At 38.6% G+C, this 21,601-nt stretch overlaps 1 protein-coding gene across 2 annotated transcripts in view; it reads left to right on the plus strand.

The window, feature by feature from the left end:
* SNX9 (sorting nexin 9) overlaps positions 1-21,601 on the plus strand; it is a 129,481-nt gene that overhangs the window by 92,618 nt on the left and 15,262 nt on the right. For both annotated transcript variants that reach the window (XM_030929090.1, XM_030929091.1), the window contains 3 exons: positions 12,499-12,629; positions 18,082-18,185; positions 19,402-19,505. In XM_030929090.1, the coding sequence (XP_030784950.1) occupies positions 12,499-12,629; positions 18,082-18,185; positions 19,402-19,505 (339 nt within the window). The remainder of the gene's footprint in view (positions 1-12,498; positions 12,630-18,081; positions 18,186-19,401; positions 19,506-21,601) is intronic.

Genomic DNA, 21,601 nt, shown 5'->3' on the forward strand with positions numbered 1-21,601 from the left:
TTGGAAAACATTTCAAAAATTTCAAATTTTCATAGGAAAATTGAAGATGGGGCTGCACTGCTGGGTAGATAAACACATCCCCACGGTCCCCTGGGTGACACTTGAGTGGTGCCTCATGATGCTGGGGCCGTGGAGTGACAGCCAGAGGGCCGTGGGCTGCTGCTGCCTTCCGCCCAGAGGTGCTGACCGCACCCCTACTTCTAACCCAGTTCAGACACTCCCTGTACCTCCTTTTTGTCGTCCTTATTGCTTTCAATCACAGCTTTCTCTTTAAAAATACAGATTTCTTTCCATGAAAACTTCAGTTCTGCCATTTAAAATTATAGTCTATTTCCTTGAATTTTGTACTCTCCTTTATCAACTTGGTTAGCACAGCGTGTGCTCCACGGTGTTTAAATACATGGGTTAATGGCCTGTTTCAGGCTTGTAAGAAATTCTCATATCTTTTAGATTGTAATACATTGTTTATTCTGAGTCGGATAATTCAGTACTCTTGTAAAGCTTCAGAGAGTCACGGTTCTCCTTCCATACTAAGATTTGTTTAAAAAAAAAATAAGTTCAGGCGTGCAGCCAGGGAGGGGAATGTCATAGAAAAGCAAGAAAGCAGCAGCCCCTCAATGTGAAGAAAGTTGAGCTTTGATTCACTAACTGGGATGTGAGCCAAGGAAGCCGAACAGCACAGAAGGGCTCTATTTCCCCTTCTCACTTGTTTGCCTCCTGCCTGGGATGCCCACAGATCATTATTATATGAGAGCTCTCCTCTCACTTAACTTCAGGAGAAAAGAAAAAGGAATGCTTAGTAGATGATGCTATGATATTCCTGTGGACTCGATAATTAATCCATGAAAAAGTGTACAGTTAACATTCCTGTGTTTAGAGATTTTTTTTATGGAAATAATATTGAATGAATATGGTTTTATTCCTGGGATTAAACTGATACATTCATATACTTAGTGAAAACCTTAGTAAGGTTCATGGAAAACAGAGAAATAAAAGTTCCTCCTTTTTTCTAATTCTTTGCAACTTGGTCTGAAAATTCTACCAAGCGTAAAATAACATCTGAAGTCATAAGCTTAAAGAGAAACCAGCTGTGTCAAAAAAATTTTCACAAGAATAATTTTTCAATAAAATAAGAATCTCTAAATTTCAACCAATGATTGGATAATGAACTCTGGGTATAACTCACCTGGCCATGATGGAGAGTTCATCGTATCCCAGGTCCAGGCTGGCTTTTTGGCCAGGAGGTGGATTGTCTTTTTTCCAAGGCACAAGGCTTGGCTTCTGCTTAATCTACTGCTAGTAAATGCAAAGTTTGCAATGCTTTAGTACACTGACAGTGTCTAGACTCATTGTTCTGTTCAAGTCCACTTTTTAGGTAATAAAAGTTTTTGATATATAGGTGCGTAATACTATCTATCTATTATTTATTTATTTATTTATTTTTGGAGACAGGGTCTTGCTCTGTCACCCAGCCTGGAGTGCAGTGGCACAGTCATAGCTCACTGCAGCCTTGACCTCCTGGACTCAAGTGATCCTCCCACCTCAGCCTCCCAAGTAGCTGGGATTATAGGTGCACACCACCGTTGCCTGGCTTATACTCGTAGTTTCTAAAGGAAAGTTCAAGTTTCATGTTTAAATTTTATTTTTAAACTTAAGTACAGTAAATTCATTCTTTTTGGTGTAGAATTCTGAGTTTTGACAGCTACCACTGAAGTCTTGCAACCACCACTACATTTCTTTCTTTTTTTTTTTTTTTTTAGTTTATTCACCTTTACTATTTCTTTTTTTTTTTTAATATATATGTATATACTTGAAGTTCTAGGGTACATGTGCACAACATACAGGTTTGTTACATATGTATACATGTGCCATGTTGGTGTGCTGCACCCATTAACTCGTCATTTACATTAGGTATGTCTCCTAATGCTATCCCTCCCCTCTCTCCACAATAGGACCCTGTGTATGATGTTCCCCTTCCTGTGTCCAAGTGATCTCATTGTTCAGTTCCCACCTGTGAGTGAGAACATGCAGTATTTGGTTTTCTGTTCTTGCGATAGTTTGCTGAGAATGATGGTTTCCAGCTGCATCCATGTCCCTACAAAGAACACAAACTCATCCTTTTTTATGGCTGTGTAGTATTCCATGGTGTGTATGTGCCACATTTTCTTAATCCAGTCTGTCACTGATGGACATTTGGGTTGATTCCAAGTCTTTGCTATTGTGAATAGTGCTGCAATAAACATACGTGTGCATGTGTCTTTATAGCAACATGACTTATAATCCTCTGGGTGTATCCCCAGTAATGGGATGGCTGGGTCAAATGGTATTTCTAGTTCTAAATCCTTGAGGAATCGCCACACTGTTTTCCACAATGGTTGAACTAGTTTACACTCCCACCAACAGTGTAAAAGTGTTCCTATTTCTCCACATCCTCTCCAGCACCTGTTGTTTCCTGATTTTTTAATGATTGCCATTCTAACTGGTGTGAGATGGTATCTCATTGTGGTTTTGATTTGCATTTCTCTGATGGCGAGTGATGATGAGCATTTTTTCATGTGTCTGTTGGCTGTATGAATGTCTTCTTTTGAGAAGTGTCTGTTCGTATCCTTTGCCCACTTTTTGATGGGGTTATCTGCTTTTTTCTTGTAAATTTGAGTTCTTTGTAGGTTCTGGATATTAGCCCTTTGTCAGATGAGTAGATTGCAAAAATTTTCTCCCATTCTGTAGGTTGCCTGTTCATTGTGATGATAGTTTCTTTTGCTGTACAGAAGATCTTTAGTTTAATTAGATCCCATTTGTCAATTTTGGCTTTTGTTGCCGTTGCTTTTGGTGTTTTAGACATGAAGTCCTTGCCCATGCCTATATCCTGAATGGTATTACCTACGTTTTCTTCTAGGGTTTTTATGGTTTTAGGTCTAACATTTAAGTCTCTAATCCATCTTGAATTAATTTTCGTGTAAGAAGTAGTAAGGAAAGGATCCAGTTTCAGCTTTCTACTTATGGCTAGCCAATTTTCCCAGCACCATTTATTAAATAGGGAATCCTTTCCCCATTTCTTGTTTTTGTCAGGTTTGTCAAAGATCAGATGGCTGTAGATGTGTGGTATTATTTCTGAGGGCTCTGTTCTGTTCCATTGGTCTATATCTCTGTTTTGGTACCAGTACCATGCTGTTTTGGTTACTGTAGCCTTGTAGTATAGTTTGAAGTCAGGTAGCATGATGCCTCCAGCTTTGTTCTTTTGGCTTAGGATTGTCTTGGCAATGCGGGGTGTTTTTTGGTTCCATATGAACTTTAAAGCAGTTTTTTCCAACTCTGTGAAGAAACTCATTGGTAGCTTAATGGGAATGGCATTGAATCTATAAATTACCTTGGGCAGTATGGCCATTTTCACAATATTGATTCTTCCTATCCATGAGCATGGTATGTTCTTCCATTTGTTTGTGTCCTCTTTTATTTCACTGAGCAGTGGTTTGTAGTTCTCCTTGAAGAGGTCCTTTACATCCCTTGTAAGTTGGATTCCTAGGTATTTTATTCTCTTTGAAGCTATTGTAAATGGGAGTTCATTCATGATTTGGCTCTCTGTTTATCTGTTACTGGTGTATAAGAATGCTTGTGATTTTTGCACATTGATTTTGTATCCTGAGACTTTGCTGAAGTTGCTTATCAGCTTAAGGAGATTTTGGGCTGAGACAATGGGGTTTTCTAAATATACAATCATGTCATCTGCAAACAGGGACAATTTGATTTCTTCTTTTCCTAACTGAATACCCTTTATTTCTTTCTCTTGCCTAATTGCCCTAGCCAGAACTTCCAACACTATGTTGAATAGGAGTGGTGAGAGAGGGCATCTCTGTCTTGTGCCAGTTTACAAAGGGAATGCTTCCAGGTTTGCTCATTCAGTATGATATTGGCTGTTGGTTTGTCATAAATAGCTCTTATTATTTTGAGATACGTTCCACATCAATACCGAATTTATTGAGAGTTTTTAGCATAAAGGGCTGTTGAATTTTGTCAAAGGCTTTTTCTGCATCTATTGAGATAATCATGTGGTTTTTGTCTTTGGTTCTGTTTATATGCTGGATTATGTTTATTGATTTGCGTATGTTGAACCAGCCTTGCATCCCAGGGATGAAGCCCACTTGATCATGGTGGATAAGCTTTTTGATGTGCTACTGGTTCGGTTTGCCAGTATTTTATTGAGGATTTTTGCATCGATGTTCATCAGGGATATTGGTCTAGAATTCTCTTTTTTTGTTGTATCTCTGTCAGGCTTTGGTATCAGGATGATGTTGGTCTCATAAAATGAGTTAGGGAGGATTCCTTCTTTTTCTATTGTTTGGAATAGTTTCAGAAGGAATGGTACCAACTCCTCCTTGTACTTCTGGTAGAATTTGGCTGTGAATCTGTCTGGTCCTGGACTTTTTTTGGTTGGTAGGCTATTAATTATTGCCTCAATTTCAGAGCCTATTCAGGGATTCACCTTCTTCCTGGTTTAGTCTTGGAAGAGTGTAAGTGTCCAGGAAATTATCCATTTCTTCTAGGTTTTCTAGTTTATTTGCATAGAGGTGTTTATAGTATTCTCTGATCCACCACTACATTTCATGATACAGAACAGCTCCATCACCTCCCCAGGTTCCCTCGTGCTACCCATCCCCCTAGTCCTAACCATGGCAATAGCTGATGTGTTCTTTGTGTTCATAGTTTTGCATTTTCTAGAATGTCATTATAAATGGAAGCATGCAGTGTATAGCCTTTCGAGTCTGACTGCTTTCATTTAGCATAACGCATTTGCAATTCATTCATTTTGTTGTGTCAATAGTTTATTCCTTTTGAGGCCAATAGTATTACAGTGTTTAGATATACCATAGCTTGTTTATCTGTTCACTCACTGAAGGACATTTGGGTTTCCACCTTTTGACAATTATGAATAAAGCTGCCATAAACATTTGCAAACAGGTTTTTGTATGAACATAAGTTTTCATTCCTCTTGGGTAAATAAGAGTCTGGGTCGTTTGGCAAGTATATGTTTAATGTTTAAGAAATTGCCCGACTGTTTTTCAAAGAGGCTATACCATTTTGGAATCCTCACCAGCAATATATGAGAGTATCAGTAGTTCCACATCCCTACCTGCACTTGATAGTGTCCGGTTTTCCTCATTTTAACCAGTCTGATAGGTATGCAGTGGGATCTCACCGTGGTTTTGATTTGCATTTCCGATGGCGAGTGGGGCCGAGCATCTCTTCATGTGCTTATTTCCCATCTATAGGTCTTCGGTGCTGAAGCGTCTGTTCATATCTCGTGCTCATTTTGTATCAGTCTGTTTTCTTGTTGTTGAATCCTGAGATTTTTAAATATATATATATATATATATATATTCTAGAAACAAGTTCTTTGTTAGATAAGTGATTTGCAAATAACTTGTCGCAGCTGTGGCTTGGCTTGTCATTTTCTTTTTCTTTAGACAGGGTCTCACTCTGGTCGCTGGAGTGCAATGTCAACCATCTCAGCTTACTACAACCTTGACCTCCCGGGCTCAAGCAGTCTTCCAGCCTCAGCCTCCTGAGTAGCTAGGGGACTACAGGCTCTCCTCAACACTTCTTGTGAATTTTTTGTATTTTTGGTAGAGACAGGGTTTTACCCTGTTGCCTAGGCTGGTCTCGAAGTCCTGAGCTCAAGCGATCTGCCCGCTTCAACCTCCCAAAGTGTTGGGATTAGGGGCATGAGCTACCACACTAGCCTTATTATTTTCTTAACAGTGTCTTTTGCATAACAAAGGCTTTTAATTTTAATGAAGTTCACTGTATCAGTTTTTTCTTTCATGGACTGTGCTTGAGGTGTCATGGCTAAGATCAATTCACAACATTTTCTTCTAAAGGTTTTGTAGTTTTAGGCTTTTCATTTAGGTCTTTGATGCATTTTGAGGTTATTTTTATATAAGATGTGCAGTGTGGTAGAGGTAGTGCTTTTTTTTTTTTTGCATCGGGATATTCAGTGGGTGTCACACCATCTTTTGGAAAGACAGATCTGTTTTACATTTATTAGAATGATGTTTGTAAAAGAAAAAAATCAGTTGATTGTATTTGTGGGTTTATTTGTGGATTCTGTTCTGTTCCATTGATTTATGTGTCCATCCCTTTCTCCAGTCCTGCACTGTCTTGACTTGTGTAGCTTTATGGTAAGTCTTTAAATCAGGTAGCGTGAATCCTCCAACTTGGTTCCTTTACAACACTGTTTTGGCTATTTTCTTTTCCTTTCCTTGTAAGTTTAAATGTCAGTTTGTAGATATTTATAATCATGCTGGAATTTTTATTGGAACCGCATTGATTCTATAGAACAATTTTCACTTCTTGATATCTCATCTTCTTGTCCATATATATAAATATATCATGTTTTATTTTCATTAGGGTTTTGGAGTCTTCAACATACAGATTCTGCATATATTTTGTTAGATTTATATGTAAGAATTTCAGGCCAGGCACGGTGGCTCACAGCTGTAATCTCAGCACTTTGGGAGGCTGAGGCGGGTGGATCACCTGAGGTCAGGAGTTTGAGACCAACCTGGCCAACGTGGTGAAACCCCATCTCTACTAAAAAAAAAAAAAATTAGCCAGGCGTGGTGGTGTGCACCTGTAGTCCCAGCTACTCAGGAGTCTGAGGCAGGAGAATCGCTTGAATCCGGGAGGCGGAGGTTGCAGTGGGCTGGGATCACGCCACTGCATTCCAGCCTGGGTGACAGAGTTAGACTTTGTCTCAAAAAAAAAAAAAAATTATGTGTAAGAATTTCATTGGAGAGTTGTATTGTAGATGGTACTATTTGTTTTTTAAATTTGTTTTCTAGTTATGTATTGCATATAGAGATACAATTGTTTTTTTTTATATCCACCTTGTATCTGTGGCCTTGCTAAGCTTACTCAGTAGTTCCAGGAGGTTTTTTGTGAGTATAGATGCTTTGGTTTTTTTCTCTTTTCTTTTTTAATGTAGACAATCATGTCAGCTTGAAATAGAGAGTTTTATTTCATCTTTCCTAATCCATGGGCCTTCTATCTCTGTTTTCGCCTTATTGCACTTGCTAGGACTCCCTGTATGCTATTGAATAGAAATAGTGAGAGCAATCATCTTTGGCTTATTCCTGATCTTAGGGGCAAAGCATTCAGTCTTTCACCATTAAGTATGATGTTAGCTGTAGGTTTCTTGTTAGATGTGCTTTTATCAAGTTAAGGAATTTCCCTTCTATTTCTAGGTTGCTGTAAGTTTTTGTTCATGAATAGATGCTGAATTTTGTCCCATATATTTTGTGTACCCATCAAGTGATTGTATGGCTTTTCTTCTGCTGTTAATACAGTAAATCACATTCATCAGCTTTCCACTGCTGAACCAGCCTTACATGCACTTGATGGTGACACATTATTCTTATATATTGCTGGATTAAATTTGCTAATAATATTTGGTTGAGGATTTGGTTCATGATGATTGTTGGTCTATAATTTTCTTGTAATTTCTTTGTCTGGTTTTAGTATCAGGGCAATGCTAGTCTTATAGGATGAGTTTGGAACCATTCCCTCCTTTTTTATATTCTGGAAGAGATTATATAGAATTGATATTGTTCTATACATGTTTGATAGAATTCACCACTGAAATCATCTGGACCTGGAGTGTTCTTTGTGGGAAGGCTTTAACTATGAATTTAATTTCCTTAATAGCTATAGGACTGTTCAGGCTATCTCTTCTTCAGTGAGCTTTGGTAGCTTGGGTCTTTAAGGGAATTTATTTATTTCATATAAGTTGTTGGGTATAGTTTTAAAGTTGCTCATAGTATCTCTTTGTACTTTTAAAGATGTTAGGTCTGTAATGATATGTACTCCTTCATTTCTGATTTTGATCATTGTCACCTCTCTTTTTTCTTTGGTTTTATTGGTTTTTATTTTTCTCTTTTCTATTGTATTGTTTTCTGCTCTTTTATCATTTCTCTCCATCAGCTTGGTTTGAGTTTGATTTATTCTTTTCCTAGTTTCTTAACATAGAAACTTAGATTATTGTTTTGAGATATTTCTGCTATCACAGGCGTTAAATGCTAAAAACTTTCCTCTAAGCATTGCTTTTGCTGCATTCCATAAAGTCTGATATATTGAGTTTTCATGTTCTTTCAAGTCAAAACATTTTCTAATTTTTCTCATCATCTTACTGATCCATGGGTTATTTAGAAATATCCCTATACCTCAGTGTCCATGGGAATTGGTTTCAGAACCTCCCACAGATGCCAAAATCCATGGATGCTCAAGTCCCCGATATAAAATGGTATAGTATTTGCATATAACCTATGCACATTAATTATAATACCTAATCCAATGTAAATGCTATGTAAATCATTGTTATACTGTATTGTTTTGAGAATAATAACAAGGAAAAAAGTACATCCATACTCATTACAGAAACATTTATTTTTCCTCAAATATTTGCAATCTGAGGTTGGTTGAATCCATGGATGCCGAACCCATGGATACAGAGAACCAACTCTATGTTTAATTTCCAAATATTTGGCCATTTCCCAAATTTTTTTTCTTTTGACCTCCAGTTTTATTATGTTCAGAGAACATACTTTGCATGATTTTTAGTCCTTTTACATTTATTCAGATTTATTTTATGGCCTAGCATATGGTCTGTCCTAGAGAATGTTCCATGTATGCTTCAAAAGAATATGTGTCTGTAGCAACTGGGTGGAGCATTTCATTCATGTCAATCAGACTGGGTTGATAGTGTTATTCAGGTTTCTGTATCCTTGCCAATTTTCTTTCTAGTTCTGTCAATTATTGAGTATCGGGTATTGAAATTTAGCATTATTATTGGTGGACCATCTCTCCTTTTAATTCTGTCACTTTTTGTTTAGTGTATTTTGAGGCTCTCTTGTTAGGTAGACACATAGTTTGTAATATCTTCCTGATGTAATGACTCTTTTATCATGAGGTGTCCCCCATTGTCTCTAGTAAGATTTCCTGTGTTAAAGCATACTTGTCTAATATTAGTATAGCCACTCCATTTGTCTCATGGTTACTGTTTGTATGGTATATCTTTTCTCATCCATTTACTTTCAGTATATGTGTGCCTTTGAAATTAAGCTGTTTCTCTTATAGGCAAGATAGTTGGATCTTACTTTTTTATCGGGTCTCACAATCTCTGCTTTTGATTGGGGTTTTTAGACCTTTTTTTTTTTTTTTTTTTTTTTTGACATGAGGTCTCGCTCTGTCGCCCAGGCTGGAATGCAGTGGCCGGATCTCAGCTCACTACAAGCTCCGCCTCCCGGGTTAACGCCATTCTCCTGCCTCAGCCTCCCCAGTAGCTGGGACTACAGGCGTCCATTTGTATTTAGTATAATTATTGACATGGTTAGATTCACATTTGCCATTTTGTTATTTGTTTTCTGTGTTTGCTTCTTTTTGCTCCTTTACTGCCTTTCCCTTGTGTTAAATATTTTACAGTGTGTAGTTTTAATTCCTCTCATTGTTTAAACTAAATTTTTAAAGTTATTTTCTTAGTGGTTGCCCTACGGGATATAATATGCATCTTTTTTAACATCACAGTGCACTTTAAATTAATATTTATTCCACTAACATATAGAAACTTTTATCCTGTATAGCTTTATTCACTTCCCTCATTTATGCTATTATTTTCATATATATTACATCTATATGTTATGACTCCAACAATACAGTGTGGCAATTACTGCTTTCTACAGTCCTTTGTGTTTTAAAGATGCTAAGGAAACAAAATAGAAAAAATATATCTATAGAGTCTTTTACATTAATCCTTTTATTTCTGGTGCTATTTATTTCTCTCTGCAGATTCAAGTCACCATCTTTACTAATTTCTTTTTAGCCTGAAGGACTTCCTTTAATACTTCTTATAATGCATGTCTGTTATCAGTGAATTATCTCATTATTTATCTGGGTATGTCTTTATTTTTAGAGGATAGTTGTACTGATCTGGCTACATTGTGTTAGACAGCAAGTCAGCTGTGTTAATGCTGTTTATCTAATGTGCCCACACCACTGTGCATGATCAGTCATTTTTCACTTGCTGCTTTCAAGATTTTGTTTTTGTCTTTCAGTAGTTGAACTCTGTCTTATCTAGTTGTGAATCTCTTTGTATTTATCCTACAAATGCAGACTGTATTGAGGTTTGTTGAGCTTCTTGGAAATGTAGGTTCCTTTTCCATCAGATTTGAGAAGTTTTCTGCCATTATTTCTTCAAATTTTTTTTGTCTCTCTCTTCTTCCTCTGGGATTCTCATTACAAGTGTTTGATGTGCTTGATGTATTCTAAGGTATGTTCATTTTACGTTTCTTTTTTTTTCTCTGTGTTCTTCATGTTAGTTAACTTCTGTTGATCTATCTTCAAATTCACTGGGTGTTTTTTTTCTTCTGCTACCTTAAATCTTCTGCTGAGCCTTATCTGCAGTGAATTTTTAATTTCAATTACTATACTTTCAACTCCAGAATTTCCAAGTGATTCTTTTTTGGTAACTTCTGTTGCCTTTTTGAAATTCTGTGTATTGATTCTCTGTCATATTTTTCTTTAATTCTTTAGGCTTCCCTTAGTTCTTCGAACATCTTTATAGAATCTGCTTTATCTGCCACATTGTTTTTTTTTCTGCCAAACTCAACGTCTGAGGACACTCAGAGATAGTGTCTATTGACTGCTTGTTTTTTTCTCAGTATGGGTCATATCTTGCTATTTCTTTGCATATCTCTTAATTTTTTGTTGAAAACTGGACATTTTTGAGAATATATTTTAGCAACTCTAGATTCTGAGTTTACCTCCCTGAAGGTTGTTGTTTCTGCTTTTTATTTGTTAAGTAACTTGTCTAAGATTAAATCTCTGAAGTCTGTCTCCCTGGCAGTTCAGTTACTGCTGTGTTTGTTAATTAGTTTATTTTACATTTGCCTTCCTAGAGTTTGCTCCTGTGTCTGTGTGGATTGGTAGTAAGCCTATGATTGATTGACAGAGGTTGTAACCAGCCACCTCAGGCCAGTAAGTTGGGGCTTCTATCCTCTGTCGATGTAACTGTAACTCGATGTAACTCATTCAAAACTCAGGTCATATTTAAGTTGCCCTGGCTTTTACTTTCTACCAGACCCTTTTGTGTCTCCTTTACTTGTGTGTACAGCCTCACAGTTGACCAGGATTGTGTGCCTGGCTTGAACCTTCTCTGGTCTCCACTGTGTATGCATACAGCCTCAGCCTGGAATATGCATGGTTCAACCTTGGCTATCAGGGCTGTTGGCCCTTCCTGTTCATCTGTCTCTGAGATTGTCACTGCCACTGACACCACCACTGAACATGGGCATCTCCCATCACTTCAAGTAAGCCTCTTACCCTGATGGAGACGCTGCAGCTGCCGATCTTCACAGCCTGTCCACCCTAGTGGTACTGCCATGTCAAACACATGTGAGGTGGGGTGACATACAGGCAGCAGGTCTGGGAGAGACAGGAGCAGCCTCCCAACACCACAGATTTCCACCATTGTTGCCTGAAGTTCAGTTCTTCAAGCATAAACACTTCTTAGATGGCCATTCGCCTTTTGTTGATTTCTAGAGCACTCATTTGGTTGTTTTTGTCAATGTTGTCTAGCTTTATAGTTGCTTTTGAGGAGTAGGGTTAGCTGATCTCTCCAGGCCATAGCTGGAACTTCTACCACTAGAAGCCTTTTAACTAATAGTAATTTTTGTTTGTAGGTTTATAAACATTCTTAGTGTTCACTCGATGTTTGTTATGCCATCCTTGTCAAGCTGACCTTCTACTTTTAAAACAGAAAGGACCACTCATTAAACTGTTTTAGTATGGTCACAAGTTCTGGAATAGCAACTTAACATTATTGCATTCGTGGAAAAATTCCTTTGGTATTTCCGTTTAAGTAATTTAAAATACATGGAGAAAAAAAGCTACAGTGTTGGTTACTTTTCATAATGATAAATTTAAACTTGTATATATGTAATTTATATTGCATTTGGACACATTTTTATAATATGGAAATGTCATGTCATTTGTGAGAATGACGTTAAATTCCACTTATCACTCCTTTCTTGCCTATAGGACTTCCTGTGGCCACAAAGAAACTGGCCTGTTAGCTTGTAGGAAAGAGACAGGTTTTCATGTTGAGATAAGATTTAATTTTTTTTTTTAGTACTTTAAGGATAATTGAAGAAAACAGCACTTTGAGGTTGTTATTATTCTTGTCCCAATTAAAGGGTTTGTAGATATGTTAAATTGGAATTATATTCTTGAATACTGAAGTCTGTTGCATCTTACCTGTGTGTCTTTGAGCATTCATTGTGTTGCTTGTATTTTAGATTAGTGAAAAATCACCATGGTTTACCTTTTGCTAAATCACTTTATACCAAGTAGCCAGTAGCCATAGAAATGGTTTTTCAGTTACAGTATGGTAACAGTAATTCATTTTAGACAAAGTTGCATGTCATTCTTTGTGTGTCGCTTGGCTTGCAGGCCGCTTTGAAGAGGAATTTATCAAAATGCGCATGGAGAGACTTCAGGCCTGGATGACCAGGATGTGTCGCCATCCAGTAATCTCTGAAAGTGAAGTTTTCCAGCAGTTCCTAAATTTCCGAGATGAGAAGGTAGGACATTGTATTATTATGGCGTCAGAGGATATTGAGAGTTGTCTCATTCACACCAAACTTATTTCTGAAAGGAGTTAAAATTATGTTGGTTAGTTATTTCTCACTTCCTCCAGTGACAGTGAGGGGACAGAAACCTAAATCCCCACCATAGGAAATTTGTCATGATGAGTGAAGAGCTGCCTGCCAGAAGGGCTTCCCCTACGCCAGGAGTGGGTTGGCTCAGGATGGGCAGGGGCAGGGTGAAGGATGTAATGGGGTCAGCGGTTTTTCCCTAGATGTTGTAAAAATAGGAGGATAGTCCCCAAACTCTGAAGGTATTATCAGCATGAAGTGAGGGGAGTGGGGTGACCGATTTTCCTGATCACGTTGTCCTTACGATGTAATAGCATGATGACAGGAAAGGGAGAGGCAGACATGAGCCGCTCTTCTCAGAGCCAGGCCATTTTCATCACTGTAATGGTGAGTCTGAAGTCAATGCTGGCCTCTCTCTGCCTGCCCCGTGACCAGTTAGTCTGCCAGTGGTCATCTGTTCTTCATTAAAGTCAGGGAAAAGTTGGCTGCCTGACATCTCAAAATTGTCTGCTTTGGAAATAGTTTTCTCTCTCAGTAAGCATTTACTGTACTCCTTATTGTATCATTTTATTCTTTAAAGATGTTTCCTCCACAGTTTGTCTCAACAAATACTGCATATCTTAGAAAGCACCCTAAAGAATAAAAGCAGGAGTTGGCCTAGAAGCCACAGCAGATGCTAAAGACATTATCAGCCTGGGAAATAAATTATGAAGCTATTTTTGTCTCTGATCAAATAATAGAATATCATATACCCTCTTGGAACTTTGAGAGATTGACTTGCTAAACTTCTTTGTAGTACTTTTCACTTGTTGAAGTGAACAAATAGTAAGTCTTAAATATTAGGACTCTATCGGTGTATGTTTACAGGTGTATGCATACACTTAACATACATATTTGGGCCTTATTTTCAGTTATTGACTATTTCTAGAATAGACCAGCTCATGTGATATGTTATATGTCACCAGCTTGGGGATGAGACAACATGGAGATGCTTCACCGTGTCTTTGTGAATTTGTGTATATCACGGGTCTCTTCACCATGTCTTAGGAGTTTGTATATATTTATGGTGAGATAGGTTACCCGGTCACACTGTGTGTGTCATGTAGCTGTATAGTAGTGAAACTAAGTTCTTTGAATTCAGTAACTGTTTTGGTTACTTTGTAGTTACAGAAACTACAGGGAACCTCCTCCAAGTTTGTTGCCTTCGTGGTGCCCACAAGACTTTTACAAGAGCTTATTTGATAGATTTTCCAAGGATTTGATTTAGAAGGCACTTCTGAAGGCCATGTTTTATGCATGGTGGAGTTTAATAAATCCTAGATATCAGTTGTGTTGTGTTGTTTTAAATGACTGCCACTTTGAAAGAGGTATCAGCTTGTCATAAAAGTGGTATAAGAGAAAAAAGAAAGAACTTGGAGTCAGGGCACTTGAGTTCTGGTCTTAGCGCTACTTCTAACTGCCTCTGTGATCTTAGTGAAGGTATTTAATCCCTTTGGGCCAGAATTTCCTTGCTTGCTAAATGACAGTTTAGAGCTACATAGAAACTATGATGCTGTGGTAAGTAGCAGCTCATATAGATAAATGGTAGACACAGAAACCCCTAAAGAATCTACAGAGACGTTATTAGAAATAAGTGGTTAGTAAGGTGGCTGAATAGAAGATATTGTGTATTTATCAGCCAAAAACAGAAATCGAAAATCTAAAAAAAAAAGAAAACTCATTTACAATAACATCAAAAGTATCAAATATCCAGGAATAAATAGAAGAAAATGTAAAAAAAATCTACATAGAAAACTATGACATTATTGAGAAAAATAATAGAAGACCTAAATAAGTTTTCTAATACTGTGTCTCATGGACTGAAAACAGTAAGGATGCCATATGTAGAAAATCAAAATGCCAAGAATTGCCAGGATTCTCTTGGAAAAGAATGAACTAGGAGGAAGACTTTATTGCGTATCAGAACTCATTGTGAAGCTAAAAATGTATAAAAGCATGACTTGGCATAAGGCTAGACAAACCAACCAGTAGAGCAGAATAGACACTTGATCTCTGAGAAACATGGCACTGAGCGTAGTAGGGAAAGGACAGTCTTTTCAGTAGCTGGTGCTGGGTCAGTTGGATGGCACATTGCAGGGAAATGAAATGTGCTCGCTACCTCACTACAATCTGCAGTTGATTGTATTAGGGTTGTTATTGATATTGTTATGTTTTTAAAATATGTCCCAGGCTGGGTGTGGTGGATCACTTGAGGTCAGGAGTTCAAGACCAGCCTGGCCAATATGGCAAAACCCTGTCTCTACTAAAAATACAAAAATTCACCAGGTGTGGTGGCACACACCTGTAATCCCAGCCACTTGGGAGGCCGAAGCAGGAGAATCATTTGAACCCCGGGGTGAAGGTTGCAGTGAGCCGAGATTGTGCCACTGCACTCCAGCCTAGGCGACAGAGCAAAACTCTGTCTCAAATATATATATATATATGTATGTATTATATTTGAAATTAGCTTTAAAGTAAGAAAAAAAAAATCCCACAGGTAGAATGGAGGAGAGTACCTATGAAACAAGATTGGCACCTCCCGGGGAGCAGTGGTGCCTGGGCAACTTCTCCCTTGGCCACATGTGCTGAAGGTGGAGCTGTGGGTCTCCTGTGGAGTCACAGCAAACAGGCACTTGGAAAGATTCTTTCAGTCTTTGAGTATTGGTTGAAAGGAAAGCACCCAAAACTGTAGCCAAAGGAGTCATTATACTTCCAGAAAAATCTCAAAAGTATTGCAAGCAACAGTAGTAGCTATTGGATCAGACCTTAAAGGTGGGGGTGGAAAGATTTAACCAGTTAGTGTGAAAGTTAAAGTTTTCCCAGAATATGGAGGCACCAAGTAGTTCTAGACAAGGGTCATTTCTTATTTAGAGGCGGTGCCATTCTTAGAAAGTGTGTAAGCCGAAGTAAATCCCTACTGAAATGGCATCACATGAGGCTGCCCGTGCCACCACAGTTCCAAAAGCTTCATCACGTAAATGACTTCTGTATCTCATACTAAACTAATGATAATTTAAAAAAGATTGGCAAAGTGTTGGTAATTATTGAAGCTGAACCTGAGGGGTTTATTATACTTTTCTTCTTTTGTATATGTTTGAAAGTTTTCATTGTATATAGTTTTCTTGAAAATGAATTCCATGTGGCTCGCAGATCTAAATGTGAAAAGCAACATGGTAATGCTTACAGAAGATAACGTGGGACATCCTCGTATCCTAGAGAGCAGGGAAGAATTTCTGAAATATGACATGAAGAAGACTCTGCAGAAAGATGTGGATAAATTAGACTACATTAGAACTTTGTTCAGCAGAGCTATTACAAATGAAAAGCTACTGAGTAGAAGATACTTGCACATATATATAAGCAATGAAGGGCTAGATTTTAGAATATATGAAAACATCAATAAGCCCAATGGAAAAATAGGAGATTTGATCATGTACTTTATAAAATAAGGTATCTGAATCAACAACAGATATATAGAAAAGGACCTAATCTCATTAGCAATCAATAAATACATATTAAAACCACAGCAAGATACCACTACACACTTGCCAGAGTGGCTAAAACTGACCATACCAAGTGTCATCTTGGTGAGGTGAGATGCCGTTGGGACTCATAACCTGTTGGGGGAAAATTGGTAAGACCAATTTGGAAAAGTTTGGCATTTACTAAAGTTGAACCCTCTCGTATGACCTGGCATTTCCACTCCTGGGTATGTACTGAATATAGAAATGCAGGCATACAGACACCAGGAGACATGTATGTAACAGCTTCATTCATAACTTGATAAGGGTGGCTACCAGTAATAGAATAGATAAATAAATTGGGTATTATTCATACAGTAGAATGTTATACAGCAATGAAATGAATGAACTGTAGTTCTACACAAAATTGTGACTGTAGTTCCTAACCAAGATTGAGCAAAAGAAGCCAGACACCAAAGAACGCATTTATAGGGTTCTTTGCTAGCTTGAAAAACTAGCAGGACAGGGTAGGATGCATGCTTAGGTGCATCTAAACAAAGTCCATTTGTGCTGCTGTAACAAAGTACCTGAGACTGGATAATTTATATACAACAAATTTATTTCTCACAGTTACGGAGGCTGGAAGTCAAAGATCAAGGCACCAGCATTTGGTGTGTGGTGAGGGCTGCATCCTCCAAAAGGGAGAAATGCTGAGTCCCCACATGGTGGAAGGTGGAAAAACAAAAAGGGACAGACTCCCTGCATCAAGCTCTTTTATCAGGACGCTAATCTCATTCACAAGGGGAGAGGCCCTCATGACCTAATCACTTCTTAAAGGCCCCACCTCTTAATATTATCACGTTGGCTATTAAGTTTCAAAACATGAAGTTTGGAGGGAACACATTCAAACCATAGTAGAAAAGCAAGGAAATGAAAACCATAAGAGAGAGATTACTGGTTACCTTTGTGGGAGAGGGAAGAGGTAGCAATGCTTGGGGAAAAGACAATGCGGGGGTGCTTTTGGAATGGGAGCTCTTTGCTCCTTCCTGGCCTAGTTGGTCGTTAGGCAAATATTCACTTTGTGACATTCATTGCACTGGATATTTTTGCTTTGGGGTACTTTATGTGTATATCTTAGTATTTTTTTTTTTTTAAAAAGCTCATAATAGTGGTTTCTGTGTTATATTTTAGAAAAGCATTTACCTTTTTAGAAATCAGTTAACCTAAACATTTGAGGCACTTAGAATGCACAGGGTGGGCTGAGCACAGTGGCTTATGCCTGGAATCCCAGAACTTTGTGGGGACCAAAGTGGGCAGATTGCTTGAGCCCAGGAGTTCGGGACCAGCCTGGCTAATATGGTGAAACACCATCTCTACAAAAGATATAAAAATTAGCCAGGCATGGTGGTGTGCGCCATAAGTCCCAGCTACTTAGGGGGCTGACGTGGGAGGATCACGTGAACCTGGAAGTTCAAGGCTACAGTGAGCTGAGATCACGCTACTGTACTCCAGTCTAGAAGGCAAAGTGAGACTGTCTCAAAAAATATATATGTGTGTGTGTGTATATATATATGTATATAGGGTGTTTCTTTTTGCTGTGTTTATGTAGGTAGCCATTGGAAAGGGAACATGACTGAATCGGTTCATTCTCAAAAGACTTGGTCCCTTTAGGTCCATTCTGTGGAATGACACTGTTCATGCCCTGAGATTACATTTGGGGTATAAAGGTATTTGGTCCATGGTGAGGAGGGAGATAGAGTGGGAGCTGCTTCCTGAAAATTAGAAACATAAAGGTGATCAATGAGCTGGTCCTGTTTGGGAATTTTGAAGACCAGTTTGTGCTCTCCACTTGAACCTTACAGCGTTCTCATTTGCAGGAATGGAAAACTGGAAAGAGGAAGGCTGAGAAAGATGAGCTGGCGGGAGTCATGATATTTTCCACCATGGAGCCAGAGGCACCTGACTTGGACTTAGTAGAAATGTGAGAGATGCTGCCAGGTTTTCTTTCTTCTCAATCTGCACTCTCCTCCTTTGGCCATCAGGCCTCAGCCAGAGTAGCCGCAGCCGAAACTCAAATTGTCAGACTAGAGTTTTATGAAATGAGCGGGATTTGTAGTCCAATAACAAGGGAAACATCATTTGTATGTAGAAGTACTGTCTTTATAACTGCAACATCAGATTAAAATCTTTCTTTTACCTTGAAGCCAGTGATTTCATAGTTGACACGGTGTTGAGTAGCTGTTTCCAATAGTGTGATGAAACCAGGCGGCACGGAGCCACCTAAAACCCACGCAATATTCAGACAGCAAACCTCTTTGAACATTGCCTTGAGGAAGCAGTCTCTAACCTGCTTTTTCTGTATATTTTTTTAATCTGTTGATTTTAATCATTTAGTTTTTAAAATACAAGGTCAGTTGAAACTTTGGAGTAGTTCCTTTTCTCTTAAGGTCTTACAAGAAATTTGCATGGTTTTTAATTTTAAAAAGCTTTTTTATCGTAAATTATTACGTATGTGTTACCGAAAGTATACACAAGAAACACACACACACATACACGTAACTCTTCAACCACCCAGAGAGAAAATCAGTGTTAATATGTTAGTGTTTAGTCTCCCAAATCCTCCTCTGTACATATGTAATTATAGGAAAGGTTGTTTAAACAAAAATGACGTCACACTAGACATTTTGTTTTATAATCTGCTTTTTTCATCTAACAGTATATTGTGATCTTTTTAGGTTGGTCAATACACTTTTGCCATCCTTAGAAAGAACTGTATCTTTCAGATCACTTAGGTGATTGTGTATCCGGGTTATTGTCTGTATTTCACTGAGTACTTGGAATGAATGGCCAGTTAGCATTAGCAACCCCTATTATTCTTTTATAGATTTGATGGTCCCCCCAGAGATTGGAATTTCCCTAAATAAGATATTCAATAAATTATTTTATTTACTTTAGAATAATTTTAAAATTCACAAAGAATTGTAGAGGCAGAAAGGAAGCAAAGTTAAAATATAAATCACCGCTTTTTACGTAGTTCTTTAAATGTCTGCATCAAGCCTGTATTTAAGGCTAACTTAGTGAAAGGGGAGTTGTTATCGTGCAAGGAAACAAGTGCCTGTGGGTACATTTGGCCTGAGTGTCCCCACAGCAGTGCTGTTCCTCCTGCTTATGTGACTGACGGCTGCCTTCGCCCACAGAGAGCAGAAGTGTGAGGCTGTGGGGAAGTTCACCAAGGCCATGGATGACGGCGTGAAGGAGCTGCTGACGGTGGGGCAGGAGCACTGGAAGCGCTGCACGGGGCGTAAGTCCACTCCTTACAGCGCACTGGGCTCGTAGGGGGTGATGCAGGCTCAGTTTTATGTCCCTTATCATAGAAGGGAACCTGCTGCCTCAAACAGAAGTGTATTTGGTGGATGGCAGTAATGTCCCTCCTATGATTCTGTTTAATCTCACTTCACCCGAGTTAAACCACAGAAAATTGACTAACAAAGCCAGGTTAAGAAATCTCATAAGGAGCACCATGTTCACTTAATTAGTTCCAGTAATTTGAGGCTTTATAATCTTTGGAAAATTAGTCATTTTTGCATGTTTTGAGAGTGCTTGTAGTTATTTTTAGTCTCATGATTTTGTTTTTTAATCTTCATCCATTTGGTAAGATGTTGTATATTTGACTAAAGCCATAGTGTTTAGAAAAACCAGTATAGTTAGTAGTAAAAATATGTCAGAGCAGAAGCACTGCCGAGGGGAGAGTGTCACTGTCAGTCACGGCTTTCTGCAATGCTGCATTCTACAAATGCAGCATCTAGAAAACAAAACCTGTGTCAAGACTTTGGTCATAGAGGATGACTCATGAACAAAGGGCGAATTGACATTGTTCTCAAAAGCAGAGGTCTCCAGTCCCCAGGCCATGGGCTGGTACATGGACTCTGCCGTGTCCCTAAGAACTTCCTGCCTCCCTCCTTCTCTTTGGTTTGTAGGCTTTAATTCTGCTGAAGGTTTTTCCTGTATTCCCCAGAACTGTGCAGCTCTGTCGCCACACATGTGGCCCAGGATAGATAAACAGTCACGTATCCACCTGTGGGGCTAATGCTGCGGGCTGCTGCCGTGTTACACCCACAGGCTCAGAGGCTGCAGAATGACTTGTCAGGCCGTGAAATGCTGGGATCTCACTGCTGTCCAATATGCAGATGTCTTTGACTCCCTTAGAGTCCTAGGACTTCTCTCCTTTATATCTGGTCTGCTCTTATTGCTATGTCTTAACTTCTGGAGAAAAGGGCCTTCTAATCTATCACTAAGAATTTTCTGGCCTTCACCTCATAACGCCATACAGGAATATTGGTTGTATTCAGTTTTAAAAAAATAAAAATGTTTTATATTTTGAATTATGAGTAATATATACCTACTTTTATATTGGCCTTTGATGCTCAGCATAGGAAAGGGATCTGTTCTTGTAATGATTTTTTTAAAGGTGATATTTTTACACTAAAAAAGGAAAACAATCAGAATTTGAAATCCAATAATAATTTTAAAGAACAGGAAACTAAATGTGGAGTGACTCGTAGATGAATTAATAAGATAGCACAGCAAAGACAATGCCAGTATTACTATTCGATCCAGATCTGAAAATCCAAAGCCTTGCATCAGGAGTCAGTAAACTGTGGTCTGAGCGCCAAATTTGGCCTGCCACGTATTTTGTAAATAAAGTTTTATTGGAACACACCCATGCCCGTTTATTTGTCTATTGTCTTTGGCTACATTTGTGTCATAATGGTAGAGTTGAGTAGTTTCAACAGAAACTTGTGGCTCCATAAAGCCTAAAATGTTTACTATCTGGTACTTTGCAGAGGAAGTTTGCCAGGCCCTGCCTTACCTCAACCATTGGCCAATGCTACCTCTACCTCTTCCTCTACTAGCGGCAATACCAGTACCAGTGGCGCTTTACCATCCACATATTATACCAACAAAAGAACTTGTAACATACCAGCTGTTCATGCTTGAGGGGCAGACACCAGGAATAATAGTTGTTTCTTTCCCATAGCAAAGAAATATGATGCTATATCCTAAGTAGAATTAGCCCTGAGAAAATAATGTATACAAATGCAGCATCTAGAAAACAAAACCTGTGTCAAGACTTTGGTCATAGAGGATGACTCATGAACAAAAGGCGAATTGACATTGTTCTCAAAAGCAGAGGTCCCCAGTCCCCAGGCCATGGGCTGGTACATGGACCATTACCGCACAGCAGGAGGCAAGTGAAGCTTCATCTCTATCTCCAGGCGCTCCCCATCACTCACATTACCGCCTGAGCTCCGCCTCCTGTCACATCAGTGGTGGCATTAGATTCTTATAGAAATTCGCACCCTATTGTGAGCCACGCATACACGGGATCTAGGTTGT

This window comes from Rhinopithecus roxellana, chromosome 4, assembly GCF_007565055.1.
Source record: "Rhinopithecus roxellana isolate Shanxi Qingling chromosome 4, ASM756505v1, whole genome shotgun sequence".
Lineage (NCBI taxonomy): Eukaryota > Metazoa > Chordata > Mammalia > Primates > Cercopithecidae > Rhinopithecus > Rhinopithecus roxellana.